The sequence below is a fragment of the Lissotriton helveticus genome, chromosome 6 (assembly GCF_964261635.1).
Source record: "Lissotriton helveticus chromosome 6, aLisHel1.1, whole genome shotgun sequence".
NCBI lineage: Eukaryota > Metazoa > Chordata > Amphibia > Caudata > Salamandridae > Lissotriton > Lissotriton helveticus.
Window position 1 is genome coordinate 886,369,461 of NC_136067.1, and position 21,924 is coordinate 886,391,384.

At 46.8% G+C, this 21,924-nt stretch overlaps 1 protein-coding gene across 1 annotated transcript in view; it reads right to left on the bottom strand.

Annotated features, from left to right (window-relative positions):
* Positions 1-325: 325 nt before the first annotated feature.
* Positions 326-21,924, bottom strand: part of LOC144763161 (G-protein coupled receptor family C group 6 member A-like) — a 297,057-nt gene continuing 275,458 nt past the window's right edge. Inside the window, exon 6 of the mRNA XM_078648489.1 lies at positions 326-2,075. Coding sequence (XP_078504615.1) covers positions 1,021-2,075 — 1,055 coding nt within the window. The 3' untranslated portion in view covers positions 326-1,020. The remainder of the gene's footprint in view (positions 2,076-21,924) is intronic.

The following is a 21,924-nucleotide window of genomic DNA, read 5'->3' on the forward strand; positions in this document are numbered from 1 at the left end:
AATAGTATAAATTACTATTCCTACTTCAGTAAGCTCACCATCAGGGAAGGTGTTGGATTTAAAAACCAACATATTCCCTGGTGTTGCACACCACCTAGAGGTAGCCGTTGAAACGTCTTCCAATGTAAAGGCACACATGGATACAATGCAGTCGTTGTAACGACTGCATTGTTAGGAACCTGCGTGGTATTGCCAGCATTATAAACGTTGTCTCCTCAACTGCTTCACTGCATAATACACTGTTAGGAGTTTAAATAGGTTAATCTGACGACCATCACAGTTATGCTTTAAGTAGTGTACACAATACATTGCAGCTACTGTTGTTTATTAACAGATCTGAATTTGATCTGGATTATGTCAGCCACAAACCTCAGTAATTAAAAACAGACACATTGATTTATCCTGTTGTGTAAATTATTGCTGATGCCCAGGTGGTTAAGAGAACTCGTTTGTGAAAGAATGTTTTTTGGTCAACTTAATAATGTATATAAGTTAATTAGAAGGCCAAAGTCAGATTCACAACCATCATTAGGGGGAAAACTGGGAGAAAGAAAGGAATGGAGGACCATCAGTTGTGAGTCAAGACCAAGGCACAGAGGAGAAGGAAATAGCATGTTTTTGGGGAAAGAAGGTCCCTAACCATACGATGTGAGCTTATTATTTTAATTGAACCTTAATGTCCCTTAAAGTGACATTTCGTCAAGCAAAGTAAGGTTTGCCTCATAGGGACATTCTAGAATTAGTACAAATGCCGTCCAGAACGGAGAAATCAATTTATGAAGATGGAAAAACATCAGCTAAGGCACAGCATGCAAATCTTAAAAACAGACAGCCTATCTTCTCAGCTCCACTACTTTAGTTAACCATGCCCACTAGTTATTTCACTCACAACACCTCTCAGAAGGTGAGGCATTGTAAATATATTTTTATAATATTCTTACGTTCAAACAAACTGAGAAATATGTGGGTAAAATGTGCAAGCAATTGATGTTAAATACTAAATAGCATTTGCAAAACCTTTTAAAGGCTTTTGTGTCTTTTTCTCATTAGACAGTTGACTCCACTCATATGTTTGTGCCACAATGGAAAGTTAGTTTGACAACCCACTCCATTTGAGGAAGAGACTTCTTGATCATTAACAAATTTACTGACCGAAAACACAGATCTTTTGGCTTTGATATGTCTGACGAGGTGCTGTTGATAACTTTGCCTTGTGTTGCTTTTGCTCTCAAAAACTATAATATAGCAGGCAGGCAAGAGGTGGCAGCATACTATTCCATAGTTTGAAGCCAAAATGGCGACCACCTGGACTGCAGGAAAATATACCCCAACTGTCGTGACATAAACAGGAATAAAGGAGACCCAAACAAAGAGATATATGAGCATGCTGAATGTGATTAATCGAGCTTCGTTGTACTTCTCAGGCAACTTTCTCCCTTTGAAAGCTAGAGCAAAGCAAATGAATGCAAGGACACCAATGTATCCCAGCATAAATCCAAAGGGCACGTATGAACCTTCACTACACTGTAGTAAAACAATCTGCGGTATGGAGTAGATGAAGGTCAGTGATGGGGGTTTCACCAACAGCCAAATTAGGCAAATCATGATCTGAATGCTTGTTACAATAATAATGAACAGTGCTGGTTGGTAAGTGACTTTCAAGCCATGTTTTCCTCTTTTGCTCACTTCAAATGCAATAAGAATTCTCAAAGATTTCAGCAGAACAAATGATACACAGAGTGTAAAACTGATACCGTACATAGTCTGCCTTATTTGACAAGTAGTGTCACTAGGTTCACCTATAAAAAAAGCTGTGCTTAAGAAGCTAAAAAGGAGTGTTACGCCCATTATGCAAGAATAGATGCCACCTGCCGCTTTAACAGCGGGTGTGTTTAGATTCTTTAAAAAGATGGCTACTGCTGCTAGCACAATGACGAAACCAATAGCTGAAAAACATGTCAACACAATGGCAAATGGGTTAGTCCATCCAAAAAATTGATGTGTTCGATCTTCACACCTGGCGCTTCCGTTATTTGACCACTGCAGATCCGGGCATTTCAGGCATACATTCATATCTGGGCAAGGAAACAAAAAAAAATGATTATGAGTAATTTGACAAAATAATTTTCTTCTTGCTTTATTTTGTACAGCACTTAATCTACAACTGCCATAATTCTGCTTTCCTGCTCAGGAAGTTATTGACACGAACAAAGTACGTCCCAACCAATAAATAGCAGCAGTCCATGACAGCGTGGTAATCAATAGATTATCGATGCCCCAGTACTCAGTTCAAGTAGTAACTTACAATGATGGCCTCTAACTCTGCACTATAGTCTTTCTTCAGGGCGATGGTTCTTTGCCACCATTTTAGAATGGAGCATTAATCAAAACATTTCAATAAGCATCATCAACATCATTTACAGGTTCAGTCAATGATGAGAGTTTTAGGATTGGTTAGAAAACCTTTATTGTTTATTAAGAGATTAGTATTCTTTTGTACTTTTTATTCAAATGAGTAAGTCCGATAAATTCATTTACAGAAATATCAAGAAAATATTAGTTAGTGGCAATCATTAGAAAACTAAAACATAGTGTTCCTTAAGGCAATACGTGCCTATTCTAAATTAATCAGATTCAGAGAGTCAGGTTGAACCTATAAAGAGTTTCTGAAAAGAGGGAGATAAATGAAGCATCAATTGTCAAACTCCCCATAAAGGGTTGTTCAGGGAATCTCAGCTGAGTGTCCTAAGATCAGCAGGTGCAACAGTAGCTGCCCCCTTAAGGGCAAGTAGAGAATAGACCAAACTCTATTAAAGAGTTTCAGAATAAATCCCAAGAAGTCCCAAGGAAATAGTCCATAGAATTCCTAACTCTAACAAGAAACACACACTAATATAAAATACGAAAACACTTGCATCAATACAGTTCTTCGTTAAATCATCTTGAACCAATAGAAGGACATCATCTGATGGTGTGCTGCTTCTTCCTTCATACCAATAGGTTAATGTTGGACCCGGCCCTTTTGGCAGGTTCACCCCGAGACTTTTTGCTTTTTCCTAGCCTGTTTCTAGAACCTGGTGTTGGTGATTTTAGGCCTTTGCGCACTTTTTCCCTGTGGTACAGTGTAAAGTGCGTGAGCTCTCTGTGTATGTGTGGTGAGTGACCTGCCCTCCCATAGGAATGAATGGGCAATATGTATGCCCATGGTAGTTCCTGATGTGTGGGGAGTGCAGGGTCGAGTTTGATATGTGAGAACTCGTGAGACTGAATGCTGCGTAATGGTGTATGTGGCATGATTGTGTCTAGTCTAGAAGTGCCACTTTTAGAAGTTGGCATATTTGTGTAGTCTGTGGCTGGCGTGTGATTGGCTGGTGAGCCTGGCCCAGGAGTGCCTGGGCCTGATTGTGGATTGACTGTCTGGTTTGAGGATGACAGGGGCTGCAGAGCCCCCAGGAGGTTGTATGAGTCAGCCCATAGATGAAAGGCTTATCCAAAAAAACAACGGTTCCTGTGGAATATCACTCAATAATTCTACGATAAAGAGGGTACTTAATACCTATCCAACTATTAGAGAGAGGGTGGCAAAGAGAAAAGACACAACTGAATCAGTCTCGAACCATTCTTTTATATGTTTCAATTGAAAAAATCAATAATGCTTTAGACTACAACATATAATACAATATATATAAACAGTGCAATGTGTCCCCAGTGGTTTGTGAAGTAACCAAAACAACGTGTGTACATTTAAGTGAGCTATACAGGTTACAATAGTGACTATTTACAGAAAGGAGACATGACTCCAAAAAATATTTAAATCAGTCATAAAACAGTTGCTACACAATCATAAGCACTGTATGAGTCTCATTCGCCTCCAGTACGTCGACGGCGTTTCAACCCTTAGAGTGAGGGTCTCATCAGGACAGGGAGTGAGGGACGTCTTAGAATGGGCTAATGAATACGTAACCCATGCGTGTAGAAGTAAAATAAATTTACTTACAGTGAACACAGCCGGGCACACTGTCTTAGACACTTGGTAGTTGTGATATCTCTGTCTCAACAGGGGGAGGTAACGCCCATTAGCAAAATCAGTCAAGGTTCTGAGCGTGTTGTCCACTAGCACAATTGCTAGCTTCCGTAGTTTGTTTTTTGACAACGGACGATGCCGTCTCAGCGCGAAATGGCCAGGGGATCCCTGGGCGCTTTAACCACTTGCTGGATCGCTACTAGAGAGCACCAAGAGGAGCCCAGGGAGAGTCCTGGGGAGTGGTTAAAGCGCCCTGGGTTCACTGTAAGTAAATTTATTTTACTTCTACACGCATGGGTTACGTATTCATTAGCCCATTCTAAGACGTCCCTCACTCCCTGTCCTGATGAGACCCTCACTCTAAGGGTTGAAACGCCGTCGACGTACTGGAGGCGAATGAGACTCATACAGTGCTTATGATTGTGTAGCAACTGTTTTATGACTGATTTAAATATTTTTTGGAGTCATGTCTCCTTTCTGTAAATAGTCACTATTGTAACCTGTATAGCTCACTTAAATGTACACACGTTGTTTTGGTTACTTCACAAACCACTGGGGACACATTGCACTGTTTATATATATTGTAGTATATGTTGTAGTCTAAAGCATTATTGATTTTTTCAATTGAAACATATAAAAGAATGGTTCGAGACTGATTCAGTTGTGTCTTTTCTCTTTGCCACCCTCTCTCTAATAGTTGGATAGGTATTAAGTACCCTCTTTATCGTAGAATTATTGAGTGATATTCCACAGGAACCGTTGTTTTTTTGGATAAACACTTCACCCTGGTTCCTTGTGAGTAGGGTTTCCCTTGTTTTCTGTTTTCGCATAGCTGAAAGGCAGCATCTGCTGCCAGGGAAGTGGGAGGAGATAGCACCTGATAGTGAAGGGCTGTGCCTGCCTGACCACAATGCTGGCTCCACCTCCCCGCTGGGCGACTGTCAACTCTGTCCCTGACACTGAAGAGAGTTCCCTATAACCAGTTCTAGCTGGTTCTCACACTGCTTGCACAAAGACTTCAAAGACTTTTCTCTGTATAAGAAGGAGTTGCGTCCCCTTCCAAAATGTTCTTGTTTCTGACTTGAATCTTGCCAGGGGCGTGCTGCTGCTTGGGCCCAGGGGAATCCCTGGGCCCTGCCCAGCCCCTGGATATCTGATGGACTTTCCTGGATGCCTGGAGGACTTCTTGGGGACCCCTCTGCCTTGCCTGGGCTGATTGGGGGGACTTTGCTTTGCCCCTTGGAATCTCGGGGACCTTTGGCAGCATGGAGAAGCTGCATTTCCTTTCAGAGAACTTTGTCTTGCTTTTGCCAGGGCTTATTATAGCCTAAAGCGCCTTGAAGCGCTTTGGTTGCTGTTCTAGCGCTAGGAGTGCTGTGGATTGGCCTTTACCGCTTTATGTACGAGTGCCGGTGCCCACCCGGCACCTTTATTTATTTATTTTTATTCATGGGTGCCACCCCATTTATGTAATTGCCTAACGGGTGCTCACCCTGTTTCTATTCTTATTTTGCCAACCGAGGGTGCCCACACCTCGTTTTGCCACTTTTAATCACCGCCGGGGCCCTCGCGCCGCGACCAGGAAGTCAGGCACTGTAGTGCCTGATGTGGGGCGGGACTTCCGGTTCTCGGAGGAAGTCCCGCCTGCTGCCACGCTCTGATTGGCCAGTCCGGCCGGCTGAGGAGAGGAAGATGGCGGCGGCCGCTGCGGGGCTCCCGTGACCGAGAGGGAGCCCCGAGAGAAGAAGAATGAGCCTGGAGCCACGAGGGCTCCCCCTTCCGAAGTCCCGGTCCCGAGATGGGGGACCGGGTGAAGCGTGGTGCGAACCCCCGCCCGGAGAGGCAGCTGGTGAGTGACGCTGCCGGGGAGAAAGGCGGGGGAGGAGAGAGCACCAAGAGGAGCCCAGGGAGAGTCCTGGGGAGTGCCGGGAGCGCGCCCGCATTAGTTCTTGAGCGGCCCCCGCCTGATAGGGGGCCGCTCCACCGAAGGGGCCACATTTGGATCTTGGGAGCCTGCGAGGCTCCGGGGGCATGTGGTGACTTTGAGTCCCCCAAGTGGGACTCCCAACGACGGGGCCATATTGGTTTTAGGAGCCAGGGTGCTCCAAGGCCCAGCAGTTGCTCTCCGAGCCCAGAGAGGCTCAAGGCGCCAGATGTGTTGAGAGAGGCTCATGGGCATTTTTTTACTCACTGAGAGCCTGAGAGAGGCTCTGGGGGCATTTGCAGTTTAGAGCCCAGAGAGGCTCCGTGGCATTTGTTTTGAGCCCTGCAAGGCTCCAACGTTTGGGGCATGTGATATGCCCAGAGCCTGTGTGGCTCCAACGATTGGGCGCAGTTTTGCCCAGAGGGGCTAGTGAGAGCCCCTGTCGCAGTTTTTGTTATCTCCCAGCTGCCCAGCAATTAGTGGGCAGCTGCACCGTTTAGGCGCTTGGGATTGTCCACAGGTGCCCAGCAAGTAGTGGGCACCTGCACCGTTTAGGCCCCTGGCATTGAGACACAGGGCGTCCTAGCCCCAACAAGGCCAGTTGGCCTAGGGACTGCCACAGGTAGTGGCTTATGTGAGTTTTGCGCAATTGTGTGGTTTTTCCTTGCACCTCTGAATGTTAAGGCATCATGTGTCTTTGCGCTATTGAGTTGTGTTTTCTTTCCTGGCACCTCTGAATGTTTTTAATGCATCATGTGTCTTCCTTGATTTTACACCTCTGAATGTGTTTGTTGATGCATCATGTGTTTACCCTTTTCCTTACACCTCTGAATGTTTTATGCATCATGTGTTTACCTTTTTCCCTACACCGCTGAATGTGTTTTTGATGCATCATGTGTAATGTGTTCTTGCTTCTACCCCTAAATGTATTTTATTCTTAGGTGGTTGTTCTTTTTAGTACAGGTGGTCCTAGTGAGGTCCGGGTCCCCTGCGTGACATTCTCCTAAGGTGGTTAGGGTTGCGTAGGTGGTACTTACCTGTTCCCAGTAGTTACTGGATGTGATTTATAACTGTTATTTTGTGCTATACTTGCTAATTTGTGTTACAGTGATTTTATATCCTATTTCCTATGATCTACAAAGTGCTATTTCTAAATGTGTTGAGTCTGACAGTGACCCATGTGGCCCTGTCTTGTAAATAATCCCTCATGAATATTGCCCGTGCCAGTTGGCACAATGTACATGTGTGATTTCTATCTGATGTGTTTTGACAATACAAAAGTTATTTTCATATAACCTTGTGTGGAGTTCCTTTTGTGGTGTGCCTAGGATGTTGTTGCTGTTGTGTGCTGGCGCAAATGCTTTACACATTGCCTCCGAGTTTAGCCTTACTGCTCGTGCCAAGCTACCAAGGGGGTGAGCAGCGGTTATCTTGGCGTGTGACTCCCTTGCCCTGACTAGAATGGTGGTTTCTGCCTGGCTTTGGCGTCAGCCTTAGCCTACCAGAAATAGCCAGTTCTAACGTTGTTGGTCAGCGGTGCGGATTTGGACTTGTGTTTGCGCAGTGCCACAGCGACAACTGGCTACATTACAAAACTCTGCATTTTTCAGATAGTCACATGTTTGGGATTATTGTTGTTGATTTTTTTTTTCCTCAAGAGTGTCATTTTCAGATGGTGTATCTGCGCTTTATGTTTAGTGGCAGATGAGAGAAAATGACAGGGCGGGACGCCAGTAGAGGGGGATGTTCCCATAGATTAGGAATCCCTTGCTGGGTCCAGTGGCCAATCCTGTTCCTGTCCCTGTGTGGGTAGATGGAAGAGAGGGGGTGTGGAGGAGAAATGGCTTGCTCGGGAGGGTGGTTATCCCCTGAGTGTAGTGTGTGTGTCTGGATTCCCCAGTATGGTAGGATCCAGTGGTGGCAGCTTAAATGTGTCCAGTGCGTGAAGTCAGATTCCCAGTTCCCAGAGTATGGTGCCTGGTGCTCAGTAAGAGGGTGACAGGTTGAGAGTCAGGGGCAGTGAGGAACTGTCTCACCAGTCTGGAGGGGGAGTGTGTGGATGAGTGGTGTCTTGAACTGGAGGAGTTGGTGTGAGTTTTTTTTTAAGGAGCTTGCACGTGAGGTGTACCTCTGGTGGTGTGCAGGAGGTCCTGCAGAGGCACTGGACAAGAAGGTGGATGTCTGGCGGTGTGTTAGATGTCTTGCAGAGGCATTAGGGAGTGATTCTAAAAATAGTGGCTTGTGTATCTGATGATCCTGTGTAGGTGAAGAGGTTCATGTGTAGCCCAGCTAGGTCCCATTAGGATGGTAGGGGTGTAGGGGCTCACGTCCTGTCTCAGTGGAGGCGGAGTGAGTGTGGGACGGTGTGCCCCACGTTGGCCCGAAACCCTATCTCAGGGCCTGGAGGGTTCCCTAAGGGAGCGCCAGGTCAGGGGCCTAGGCTGTACTTACAAGTCATTTGAGGAGGATCTTCCTGTGTCTAGAGGACGGGGAGTGTCTGTAACCAGAACTCCGGCGGTCCTGGTGTTTGGCTTTCAGGGGTACCGCTCCAAGGTGGGAGGGTGCAGAACTCTAGAAGGGGGTGCAGAGGGACGGTGTCCTTACTTCTGACCCCGGTGCAACCTGAGGGTTTAGATCCTAGGTTGGGAGATTAGGAAGCTTCCAGGTCAAGAGGAATCTCTACCAAAGTGGATCAGCTGAAGAGACTGAGGGGGCTGCCCTTGCTGTGTGATCTGGGGCTCACCTGCAGTTTGTTGTTTCCACTAAGGTAGAGGAAAGGGGACTTTGCTGTGTGCTGTGTCCCCCCACCTGCTTGAAAGGGGACTTTGCTGTGTGCTGTGTCCCCCAACCTGCTTGAAGAGGAACTGTGCTGTGTGCTTTGTGCCTCAGAAGTAAAATAGTTTCCAGGTGGTAGACCAGTGATGGAGTGAGGTCCTGATCTGGTGTCAGAGTTGTGTTCTGGTGAGTGCTTCCCTGTGAGGGTGTGGAAACCCAGAAGTAGAGGTAGGGTGGGGCATTCTTGCCCGTGACCTCTGGTCAGCCTGAGGGTGTGGTCCCTAGGTTGAAGGATCAGTGGTAGTTGTAGCTACCCTGAGAGGGAGAGTGGAGAGTGGCTATTGTGTGCCAGGGGTTACTGCCCCCCACTCTGTGGTTTGGACAGGACCTGGGATATTTGGATGGCCTAGGGCCTGGTCCTGGCTGTGGATGACTAGAGAGTACCAGTGGGGTACCCTAGTTGGGTCAGAGAGTTCTGGTTTGGAGGTAACCAGGTGGGTTCAGAGTGGCGTAGAACCGGAAGGTGTCCCTGCCGTGCGGGTCCGTGTCCGTGTTTTGTCGCCCAAAGCAAGGAAGCCCATCAGTGGAGTGATTGGTCTACCCTGCGTTTTGGCTGGAAGGGGGTTGTGTTGGACCCGGCCCTTTTGGCAGGTTCACCCCGAGACTTTTTGCTTTTTCCTAGCCTTTGCGCGCTTTTTCCCTGTGGTACAGTGTAAAGTGCGTGAGCTCTCTGTGTATGTGTGGTGAGTGACCTGCCCTCCCATAGGAATGAATGGGGAATATGTATGCCCATGGTAGTTCCTGATGTGTGGGGAGTGCAGGGTCGAGTTTGATATGTGAGAACTCGTGAGACTGAATGCTGCGTAATGGTGTGTGCGGCATGATTGTGTCTAGTCTAGAAGTGCCACTTTTAGAAGTTGGCATATTTGTGTAGTCTGTGGCTGGCGTGTGATTGGCTGGTGAGCCTGGCCCAGGAGTGCCTGGGCCTGCTTGTGGATTGACTGTCTGGTTTGAGGATGACAGGGGCTGCAGAGCCCCCAGGAGGTTGTCTGAGTCAGCCCGTGGATGAAAGGCAGCATCTGCTGCCAGGGAAGTGGGAGGAGATAGCACCTGATAGTGAAGGGCTGTGCCTGCCTGATCACAATTCTGGCTCCACCTCCCTGCTGGGCGACTGTCACCTCTGTCCCTGACACTGAAGAGAGTTCCCTATAACCAGTTCTAGCTGGTTCTCACACTGCTTGCACAAAGACTTCAAAGACTTTTCTCTGTATAAGAAGGGGCTGTGTCCCCTTTCAAAATGTTCTTGTTTCTGACTTGAATCTTGCCAGGGGCGTGCTGCTGCTTGGGCCCAGGGGAATCCCTGGGCCCTGCCCAGCCCCTGGATATCTGATGGACTTTCCTGGATGCCTGGAGGACTTCTGGGGGACCCCTCTGCCTTGCCTGGGCTGATTTGCCCCTTGGAATCTCGGGGACCTTTGGTAGCATGGAGAAGCTGCATTTCCTTTCAGAGAACTTTGTCTTGCTTTTGCCAGGGCTTATTATAGCCTAAAGCGCCTGGAAGCGCTTTGGTTGCTGTTCTAGCGCTAGGAGCGCCGTGGATTGGCCTTTAGCGCTTTATGTACGAGTGCCGGTGCCCACCCGCCACCTTAATTGAAATATTTTTATTCATGGGTGCCACCCTATTTATGTAATTGCCTAACGGGTGCTCACCCCGTTTCTATTCTTATTTTGCCAACCGAGGGTGCCTACCCCTCGTTTTACCACTTTTAATCACCGCCGCGGCCGTCGCGCCGCGACCAGGAAGTTAGGCACCGTAGTGCCTGATGTGGGGCGGGACTTCCGGTTCTCGGAGTAAGTCCCGCCTGCTGCTGCGCTCTGATTGGCCAGTCCGGCCGGCTGAGGAGAGGAAGATGGGGGCGGCTGCTGCGGGGCTCCCGTGACCGAGAGGGAGCCCCGAGAGAAGAAGAATGAGCCTGGAGGCACGAGGGCTCCCCCTTCCGAAGTCCCGGTCCCGAGATGGGGGACCGGGTGAAGCGTGGTGCGAACCCCCGCCCCGGAGAGGCAGCTGGTTAGTGACGCTGCCGGGGAGGAAGGCGGGGGAGGAGAGAGCACCAAGAGGAGCCCAGGGAGAGTCCTGGGGGGTGCGGGGAGCGCGCCCGCATTAGTTCTTGAGCGGCCCCCGCCTGATAGGGGGCCGCTCCACCGAAGGGGGGGGGGCACATTTGGATCTTGGGAGCCTGCGAGGCTCCGGGGGCATGTGGTGACTTTGAGTCCCCCGAGTGGGACTCCCAACGACGAGGCCATATTGGTTTTAGGAGCCAGGGTGCTCCAAGGCCCAGCAGTTGCTCTCCGAGCCCAGAGAGGCTCAAGGCGCCAGATGTGTTGTGAGAGGCTCATGGGCATTTTTTTACTCACTGAGACCCTGGAAGAGGCTCTGGGGGCATTTGCAGTTTAGAGCCCAGAGAGGCTCCGTGGCATTTGTTTTGAGCCCTGCAAGGCTCCAACGTTTGGGGCATGTGGTATGCCCAGAGCCTGTGTGGCTCCAACGATTGACGCAGTTTTGCCCAGAGGGGCTAGTGAGAGCCCCTGTCGCAGTTTTTGTTAACTCCCAGCTGCCCAGCAATTAGTGGGCAGTTGCACCGTTTAGGCGCTTGGGATTGTCCACAGGTGCCCAGCAAGTAGTGGGCACCTGCACCGTTTAGGCCCCTGACATTGAGACACAGGGCGTCCTAGCCCCAACAAGGCCAGTTGGCCTAGGGACTGCCACAGGTAGTGGCTTATGTGAGTTTTGCGCAATTGCGTGGTTTTTCCTTGCACCTCTGAATGTTTAGGCATCATGTGTCTTTGCACTATTGAGTTGTGTTTTCTTTCCTGGCACCTCTGAATGTTTTTAATGCATCATGTGTCTTCCTTGATTTTACACCTCTGAATGTGTTGGTTGATGCATCATGTGTTTACCCTTTTCCTTACACCTCTGAATGTTTTATGCATCATGTGTTTACCTTTTTCCCTACACCACTGAATGTGTTTTTGATGCATCATGTGTAATGTGTTCTTGCTTCTACCCCTAAATGTATTTTATTCTTAAGTGGTTGTTCTTTTTAGTACAGGTGGTCCTAGTGAGGTCCGGGTCCCCTGCGTGACATTCTCCTAAGGTGGTTAGGGTTGCGTAGGTGGTACTTACCTGTTCCCAGTAGTTACTGGATGTGATTTATAACTGTTATTTTGTGCTATACTTGCTAATTTGTGTTACAGTGATTTTATATCATATTTCCTATGATCTACAAAGTGCTATTTCTAAATGTGTTGAGTCTGACAGTGACCCATGTGGCCCTGTCTTGTAAATAATCCCTTGTGAATATTGCCCGTGCCAGTTGGCACAATGTACATGTGTGATTTCTATCTGATGTATTTTGACAATACAAAAGTTATTTTCATATAACCTTGCGCGGAGTTCCTTTTGTGGTGTGCCTAGGATGTTGTTGCTGTTGTGTGCTGGCGCAAATGCTTTACACATTGCCTCCGAGTTTAGCCTTACTGCTCGTGCCAAGCTACCAAGGGGGTGAGCAGGGGTTATCTTGGCGTGTGACTCCCTTGCCCTGACTAGAATGGTGGTTTCTGCCTGGCTTTGGCGTCAGCCTTAGCCTACCAGAAATAGCCAGTTCTAACAGTTAACAACCTACTTTCTAAGAAATGTTAGTCTTAGTGAGACAGTTGTCTATTTGCAACATGCACCTTCGATTCCCTTCAGAACTTCATCACAGCCTGGCTATCAGTTATTCAATGTTTCACTGAGTAACAATGAACTACTCTACAACAGAAGCTTATTAGTTGCAAGCTTCTAGATAAGTTCATGGGATTTTACTAGGGGTGTGGAGTAAACTCCGCTCTGCTGGTGAAGTTCACTCCAAGCAGAGCAAGGCGGGGTACCAAAAACTCTGCCACCCACCAGCAGAGCGAAGTTTGCCAGCTCAGACCTTTCAGTCCTAAATTGTGCTCTCATTGGAGCCTCGGTGGTAGAGCTAGACAGCTTTATTAAAGTGAAATTTTAGAAGGGCGTGTGGATTGTGAGTAATCCAGAGGAATGCTATTGTTCAAGTGCAAGTTGAGATTGTCTATACTCAAATCTTAACAGGTTTACAGCTAAGAAATGATTGCCTGAAATGATTTAATGTAGCACCATACTGCCAGGAGAACGCTGTCAAGAATGCACACTCATTAGCCTGCACCAAGCAGCAACATTACTTGTAGAAATGCAGGGTCCATTTTGGAAAGGAACGTATAATCACAGGTTGTGGAGCAGTATGGCCTGCAAATTCAGCTGTCAATCCTCGCTTTCAAGGCTGTCATTGGTTCTGGTGCCTGTCCTTCACTGCTTGTGGTGTTTTCTGAGTAGTTGATTTGTTTTAACCAATCACAGGCTGTGGGTGGCACTGCCTCCTATTGACTGTCACTTTTCACTCAGTCACTGCTGGCACTTAGAGTGGAAGCTTCCGCTGCCCCTCTACACCGACTGGGAGAGCATTGGCCAGTGGAACCGCATGTTGGGCTACCTGGTGGTACTGGCCCGTGCCTGCTTCCAGGGCAACATCGCGCTCTGCTTGCTCTTCAACAGCACCGTGGCGAAGGGCCACCTGCACGAGTTGGCCAAGAGGCTTGGCAACAGCTGTCAGACAGTTCAGCAGATCCCCACCCACCTGCAGAACAACAAGGATATGCTGCCGCCCAAGGTCTGGTTCCTGCCACCGGTCTGCATAGCGCACTGCACCCGCCAGGCACTGCTGCGCTTCAACCTCAAGATAGCAGGACAGCAGCCTGCCTCTCCATGCTGGCTTATCCTCCATCCATTCCGCATCCGAGGGATAATACTGGCACCCTGACCTTCCCCCTTCATGCCCTACCTGCTTGAATTTGTGCATCCCTGCCATATGTCACTACAGAGAACTGGCCTCCTCAACAACCCCCATACAAAATTTCTGTACCATACCGTAACTTCATACCTCGTGTAATCCAGGCCTCCTAGTATGCCCCCTTCTCGCCTCTGCATTGTGAGAGCATGTGGCAGCTAAAGTCTGAGCTGATACAACAAGAATATGTAGCTTGAGAAAGAAGAAATACATTTTATAAATTTGGCACATTTTACAGCAATGGCAAATCAAATCTAGCCATGTTAGGGTAAAATTATTCATGCTTCAGCATTAATTTATTAACGGGAAGAGAAAGAGAGAAAAATAAGGCCTAGTCTGTCCTACAGTGAAAGTACGATAGGAATGAAAGCCTACAAGAGCTTCCAACATTTTTCTACGTGTCATTTTTAAATGAAACTTAATTTTTTATAGCTACCGTAAATCTATTGTTTCTTGCTAATAAATTCTAAAGTGTGATTCTGCTCTGTCATCCATATACCACTTCTTCTTTTGTTACTGCTAGAGATATGTGCATACCAAACAGCAGTAGCGGCTCGTGGAGGGAGTGCTGGGTGGCAGTGGTGTGGGACGGGGGAGGATCAGGGTGGGGGGTAGTAAACTACGGAATACGGCCGAAAGAGAGGTAAGTAAACAAATAAAGAAATTTTGAAAAAGTCATTGCGCGCTGCATTGCCAATTGCGATGCAGCGCGCGCAACAACATTGGTTTTATTTATTTATTTGTTTACTTACCTCCGTTCTGCAGTATTCCGTAGTTTACTACCCCCACCCTGCTCCTCCCCCGCCCCACCTCCCCGCAGCACTCCCTCCATGAGCCGCTACTGCCAAACACAGCATTGGATTGTGATTTACTGTAAATATATGTATTATTTGGTGTTTAAACTGTAACTTTTGACCTCTTTTAGTGAATTTCACACAGTTGCCTGCATTTAGGGCTCCGTGTGAGATCGTGAATTTTTTGTATCGAGTCAATTTCACTTAGACCCTTGCTTTCAAGGCATGCCTTTGAAATTGTAACTTTGTTTATGTGTGCTGTTACTGGTTTGTTTGTTTAAGGACAGATTAGCCTGCTTTTGGGGCTCACATGGGAATAATTCCATTGTTGCAGCCCAAGACTCCTGGGGAATTTTCCCTATATTTATTTCACAGTTAGATAAATTGCATTATTTGTTGCAAGGCAGATGCTTGCCTGGAGAAGTGTTCAGCTATTTATTTTAAAGGCACAACCTATTTTTTTTGCACTTATTTTAATATATTTGATATAACCTTGTAAAAACAATTGTGTGGGTTTAATTCCCTGTAGTTTACTGTTTCAAATTGCTGACTGCAGTGTTAATGAAAAGGATAATGTTTTTAAGAATAACTTGTGTGAAGTTTTGGACAATTCAGTTTCTAACTTCATTCATGAAGAGGTGTGGCCACTGATAAAGGAAATTCAGTGGTGAATGCAATTACAAGCTCTTTGTTAATGTCTGTGCATGGCAGGTCAGATCCCCACAAAACAAATTGTGTAGCCATGGTGGCAAAAGAATGATGAAGACAAATTATGTTCCCCTTCATGGATATCAGGGAGGTAAATTTGGTAGTAGTTAAATGTGCCAGGGAAATAATGACAATATAAATTTTGCAAAACCCTATAGTGGGCATTTCGAGAGGCCCAGGTAAGAGGCCATGTGATGATTTATGTACACAGAATTTGTATTATTACTGTGGGACCCGGCACCATTGGCGTGGGTCTCCCTTCCATTTTTGCTGTTGCCTCATGTACTTTTGCTGGGCTTAGGGCACTGCACCACTGCTGTGCAGTGCCACAGTGAAAGTGCTCCCTATTGTAAATTGATGTATTAATCAGAGGTTCCATGTTTGGCTATTTGGTTTACTTGTCAGACCCTAGTATTGTGTACTAAGTGTGCACAGGGCATGTAAATCCAAATGCTGCTGGTGGGCCTGCAGCACTGGTTGTGCCACCAACTGAAGCAGCCTTGTAAAATGTGTCTAAGGTCTACTATTGCAGAGCCTGCGTGCAGTGCCTACTGTCATGCTGACTGGGCAAGTCCACCCACTTGCCATTCCCTAAACCTTCCCTATTCTTCATATCAGTCACCCCTATGGTAGGCCCAAGGGCAGGGTGCATTGTAAGTATAAGATAGGACAATCCCTGATGTCTGTGGCATGTCCTAATGATGAATTACAGCCATTTTTCGTTTTTCACTATTGCAAGGCTACCTGTTCTCCATGGGCCAGAATGGGCTGTTAGATTATTACATGTTTATAATCGTAACTGTCTCAGATAACATGGTAGAACTTCGAGTTTAGCATGCCTGAACTCAAAATGATCAAATACATATTTTAGTGAAGTTGGTTTTAACATTCTGTGTTTGGAAATACCACTTATAGAAAGTAGGTTTTTGCTTGTCTAACCTTTCACGCCTTCCTCTGCTAGGTTGTGTATTCCTTTGTCTGGTTTTGTGAGTGACAGGGCTGGGGGATTCCAAGATACAGGATGAGTCGGCCCAGTGGTGAATAGAGAGATCTGCATCTAGATGGGAGGGAGGAGTTGCACCTGAACCTTGAATAGGGCTGTGCCTGCCTTCCACAATGCTGGCTCCACCTCCCGGGGAGCAGCTGATGCCTCTACCCTGCACACTGAAAGAAGAGAAGCAGTCCTGTAAACAAAGTGCTCCAGGACTGTACTTGCCTTCCACAATGCTGGTCCCACCTCCTGTAGTGTAGTTCCTATATTCCCAATAGGCTCTGCGCATTGGAATAATATAAACAGCAGTGTAGACGTAGGACTGAGGTCGACTAGGTCTCTACTGACTATATTAGACTTAATTAGTTTTGCCAGCTAGCTCAGAGGTCACTAGAAACTTTCTCGAATAAACAAGGAGGAGTTTAACTTCCCTGGATAGACAAGAAGGGATTAGCTTCTGACAACCATAAACATGACAATTTTGCTCCCTCAGAATAAGAATGTATCTCTAGAGTCGTGTGAAAACAATAGACAGCTATTTTACTCAGTCAATCGTGCATACTTAGTTTCACCAGAGTGCAGAGAAATAGAGAGACGGGCGTGTTCAATAAAAAGTGTTATTTATTGAGCAGTCTTATTTCTCATGCAAGAGAAATGAATTGCCACAATTGCAATACTTAACATGAAGTAAAGTGCGTACAGTAAAAGGAGTATTATGAAATAATACTGTAAAAGCATTGATATGGTCTCTTAGCCATATGATACTTTGAAATGGATAAAATATATACATACATAAATAAATTGACTAACGTACTCAACTGGTGCTTCTAAATACGCCTACCCGGTGTACCTGACCTAAGCCTAATACGTGGGAAGGAGTAAGTAAGTAGCAGTTTAAGTTAAGTTGGTTTTTGCCAAGAATCTGAGTCAAGAATTCTCTTAAGGGTTTAGTCAGCTCCGTACCTGGGTAATAGAAAGCAGGAGGTCTGGTATCTCTCTCTCAGGACTCGATATCCCAGCAACCCGCGAGGGCGGCTGGAAACACCGGAGCTGGATTTTCTCAGCTGGAGAAAAAGACAGCGTCTTTCTCAGTGCGTCAAAAAGGAGGGGCGGCGTCCGTGGGCTCTCGCATTAGCTGGGCTCTCGGGCAAGTAGATAGCCTCTCTGCTCCAAACCACCATGTGTTTGCTTAAGGCAACGTTGGTATATTTATACCTGAAAGGTGCCGGGTTTGACGTAAGGTTGGACATAAGACATCAATAAAGATGTCACTAAGAACTGGCCGTTCTTTCAGTGTTCGATGGAGTTCTAGGACAAATCAAAACAGAAGCATGGGGATTTCCCAGGTTGCTGGAGGTTTGCTTTGTTTAAAGAACGCGTTGTACTCTCTAGGAGTCTGGGGAAGTAGCCTTGCTTAATTTGGACTGCATGGGCTACGACTAAATATGGATATGATTCTTATGCCTTTATAAGGATATTATTTATTATAACCACATAAGGGCATAGATCAGGAATATCGAATTAGGGTCCTAGATAGAAATACAACACTCCTGTGGGGCGTCTGATGTGCCTGCCCTGCACTGTGAAAGGGAAGGGGAAGTATGGTAAACAGAGTGCTTCAGAACTGGTTTGGACTGGGCAAAGGCCCCTCTCCGCTCAGAGAACAAAGTATATTGGGGTATAAATATTGGGACCAGGATCCCATGAAATTAGATCACTTTACTGAGGAGAGGAACCTGAAGAAACTGAGGAGAGACTATTCCAAGCTGAAGTGCTGCTTGGGGGATTGGCCTGCAGTGGTTGCCTTACTACCAAAGGAAAGAGAAAGGAACTTTGTGTACTTTGCTTTCACCTTGTGAAGGATCTCCAAGGGCTTTGAAAAGAGTTTGCCTCCTGCTGAAGTCTCAGGGACAACAGACTTCACCCCTCAGCTCCCCAGAGTTCTTGTGGAAGTGCCTGCTTCTGTTTTGGGCCTTCTGAGGAACTGCGTGTCGCAAGGAGCTGGAAGCGGGACGTATCGAGATTGAAGCGTGTCGCCGTCGCAGCTGCTGCCATTGCACTTCGCCGATGGAGTAGTCGCACTACACTGCATCGAGAGAAACGTGCCGCAACGAAGAGGAAGCGTGTCGCCCTCACTGCTGCTGCCGTCAAAACTCCGAAAGAGGGTGTAGCCGCTGTAGCTGTCGCATTGCACCGCATCGAGAGAAGAGTCTCGGAACGAGGTCGGAGCGTGTTGCCATCGCTGTGGCTGCCATCGCAACTCCGAAGGAGGGTGTCGCCGCTGGAACTGTCGCACTGCACCACATCGAAGAAAAGCGCCTCGCATCCCCGAGAAGCGTGCCGCCGTCGGAGCTGCTGCCATCGCATTGTGGATGTCGCCGCTGTAGTTGTCGCAACGTGCGGAAGCTTCACGCATCGTGGGAGAAGAGTGTCACAGGTGGAGCTGCTGCCGTCGCATCGCAGAACAAGGGTGTCGCCGCTGCAGTCCATGCATCGAACCGAGAACTTCTCGCATCCCCCGAGAAGCGTGCCACATCTGGAAGATCGTCACATCTTTATTTCTTTGCACCTAAACTTTGCCGCATTTCCCTCGCTGCGACATTGCTTGTCGTGGAAGCTCAAGGCATCGTAAGGTACATTGACGTAAAGTGTTGCATCTTAAGAACTGAACTGAAATAAGCTAAATCTACCATCTTAAAGTAACAGTATTGTGTATTTTTGTCGTTTATGGAATTGTGGTAAATCTATATAAAGTATACCTACTTTTGATATAAAACCTTGTGTGGTGTCCATCTGTAGTGTTGTCACTGGGTTACTGTATGGGGTCACAAATGCTTTACATACTGCCTCTGAGATAAGCCTGTCTGCTCGTGCCAAGCTACCAAGGGGGTGAGCAGGGGTTATTTAGGAGTGTAATCCCCTTATCCTGACTAGAAGCAAGGGTCGCTATTTGTCACAAGTACCTACCTGTGCCAACTAGAGACCCCCAAATCTAACAATCACCATGACAATTATTGCTTTGATGGTGCTGGTGGTACTAATGTTTTGAAAAAGGTGAAAACTGGGGATAAGCTGTATATTGTTGTCTTGAACCAGGGAGGTACTAACATGGTTAGCAGCAAACATCAGTGGAGTGGGCTCGCTCTGCCATTTATTGATGAATACATTAGGTCCAAAATAAAAAAGTTCAGTGGACAGGAGTGCTACATCTAAATTAGAGCCCAAAGTCAATAATATCTGAGAAAGCGGCTATAACTCCTGCATTGGATGCAAAAATGGTCAAATTTTTATATAAAGATCAGAAGGACCCTAGAAAAGGAGTGGTAGGACTTGTTCCTCAGACATTATTAGATGCCCTGGGTCCTTTTACTGTATATTGTGTTCTACATAAGAGGTGAAAGATTCTGGGTATTAATTGGACCCGTAAACAATTTCTGTTTGGGCCCAAAAGGCAATCTGTTTTCTTTTGAGTGACACCAAGGGTAGTTTTTGAATATTGATCCCAAGCTTGGGAAGCTGGGAAGCTCAGATAAAGTGGCCAGTTCTCAAGGGTCTTAGTTTGAGGATTAATGTTTTTATGAAATTGGGCAGTGGTTTAGATCATTGACTCTTTGGGCAGGGCACAATCATTCCTGGCCCCTGGTTTTAAGCTGTTCCCTCCCCGGGCTGGTGGATATGGGGGTTGTTTACTGCTGAGGGGACCTTCTACAGACCTGAATGCTGCCAGCAGTATGGATAGTCAAGGCTAAAATTCTTCCCACAAATAAGAAGGGGAGAACCATTGCCTGATTTGTAAAACAACAGTCCTGGTGTCCTAAGCTCTGCTCAGAAGCCCGTGGCCAGCTCAATTAAACACTGGCATGTTGAATATCAAGGCTGGTAGTCTTAAATCAAGATGCCTCTTTAAATTCACTACCAGATACTCCCTGTGCCTTTATTTCACTCTTGCAGGTTCCTGCTTTCTCCCTTTATGACAGTTCTTCACTCTTCCCCTGTCTTTCCGATCTGTATGGTTTTCCCTCTTTTGTGCTAGGCAAGTGCTGTGAAAAATAAGTGCCGGTCCACAAAATTAAGTGTTGGTGGCCTCCTCTGCAACCATAGGCTCAAATTACTCACTGGGGAGAATGCTTTGTAATTAGCAGAGTCAAAGCAAGGGGAGGGAGAATTCAAAGTAAGTGTAGTGTCCTTCCCTCGGTGACATAGGAAGGCAGGTTGTCTCTTTTTATTCAACAGTAGGATTTGGTAAGAGGAATGGGTGATATAGACAGGTGAGAGAGTTTCAAAAAGAATGTTATGCATCTTCAATATAGATCAGGCGCCTTTGCCAATACATTTTTTCAGAAAGGTTGGGTTCTGATCAGGAGGGGGCTATAGAATCAACTCACTTACACTTCAAGGGTTCTGTCAGCAACATCTTTTCAGTGCAGAAGAGGAACAAGATATTGGCCAAAAATAGATTTGAAGGAGCTCAACCAATTCATTCTGTACTGTCATTTCAAAATGGAGACGATCATATGCCAAACGACATTCTCCTTTGGGTGAACGAATGGTGCAACTAGATTTAAAAGATACCTAAGTGACAAGGGCCAATATGCCAAGAACACAAGAGCACAAGCCGTACCAAAGGTATATAAGGCAAGGGCAGGTGTTCAGATTCAAGTCACTTGCATTTAGTCTGTCCTCTGCACCATAGAATTTTACCAAGCTGATGAGGTCTTTGAGGCAGCCCTCAGAGACCAGTGACTGAGGATGGTGGTATACCTGGATTATTTCATATTCTAGAGACATGAGAGAGAGGTTGGTAAAGCAAATTCAGAGGGCTGTAGCACTATTTCAGTGATTGTGTTTCATTATAAATGTAGGAAAAAAATCGGGTGGACTTCGAAAAGGAGATTCTTTTGTTGCCAGAAGCAAAGTTGAAGGTGATAAAAAAGGAGTTGAGTGTGACGTTGTCGCAACATCCGATTTCTCTCTGCCAGTTAGCGAAACTGGTGGTCCTGCTCTTGTCATCACTTCAAGCGGTAATTGCAAACACAACAGTGATGGACAGAATGTGGATCAATGTCACACATTCACCCCAGTCCAAAGATCTGGGCCCAAATCCATCGTTTTTCCACTTCACACCACCCTGGGTTAGACAATGGCGATATGCAAATCAGCGCTGACCCTGTGCCCCATGGGAACAGTCCAGTCCGAACTACAAAAGCCATGTCCTTCCCAGAACGGAATCAAGCATCCGAGGACCGGCCCGGTTTCGAGGTAACACCTCTCATCAGCCCGGCTAGCTTGACTCCAGTGGTGTGGAGTGCCTGGGACTCACGTCTGAGCATCCCCAGTACACTTAGAGCGGTAATTGCAAACACAACAGTGATGGACAGAATGTGGATCAATGTCACACATTCACCCCAGTCCAAAGATCTGGGCCCAAATCCATCGTTTTTCCACTCCACACCACCCTGGGTTAGACAATGGCGATATGCAAATCAGCGCTGACCCTGTGCCCCATGGGAACAGTCCAGTCCGAACTACAAAAGCCATGTCCTTCCCAGAACGGAATCAAGCATCCGAGGACCGGCCCGGTTTCGAGGTAACACCTCTCATCAGCCCGGCTAGCTTGACTCCAGTGGTGTGGAGTGCCTGGGACTCACGTCTGAGCATCCCCAGTACACTTAGAGCGGTAATTGCAAACACAACAGTGATGGACAGAATGTGGATCAATGTCACACATTCACCCCAGTCCAAAGATCTGGGCCCAAATCCATCGTTTTTCCACTCCACACCACCCTGGGTTAGACAATGGC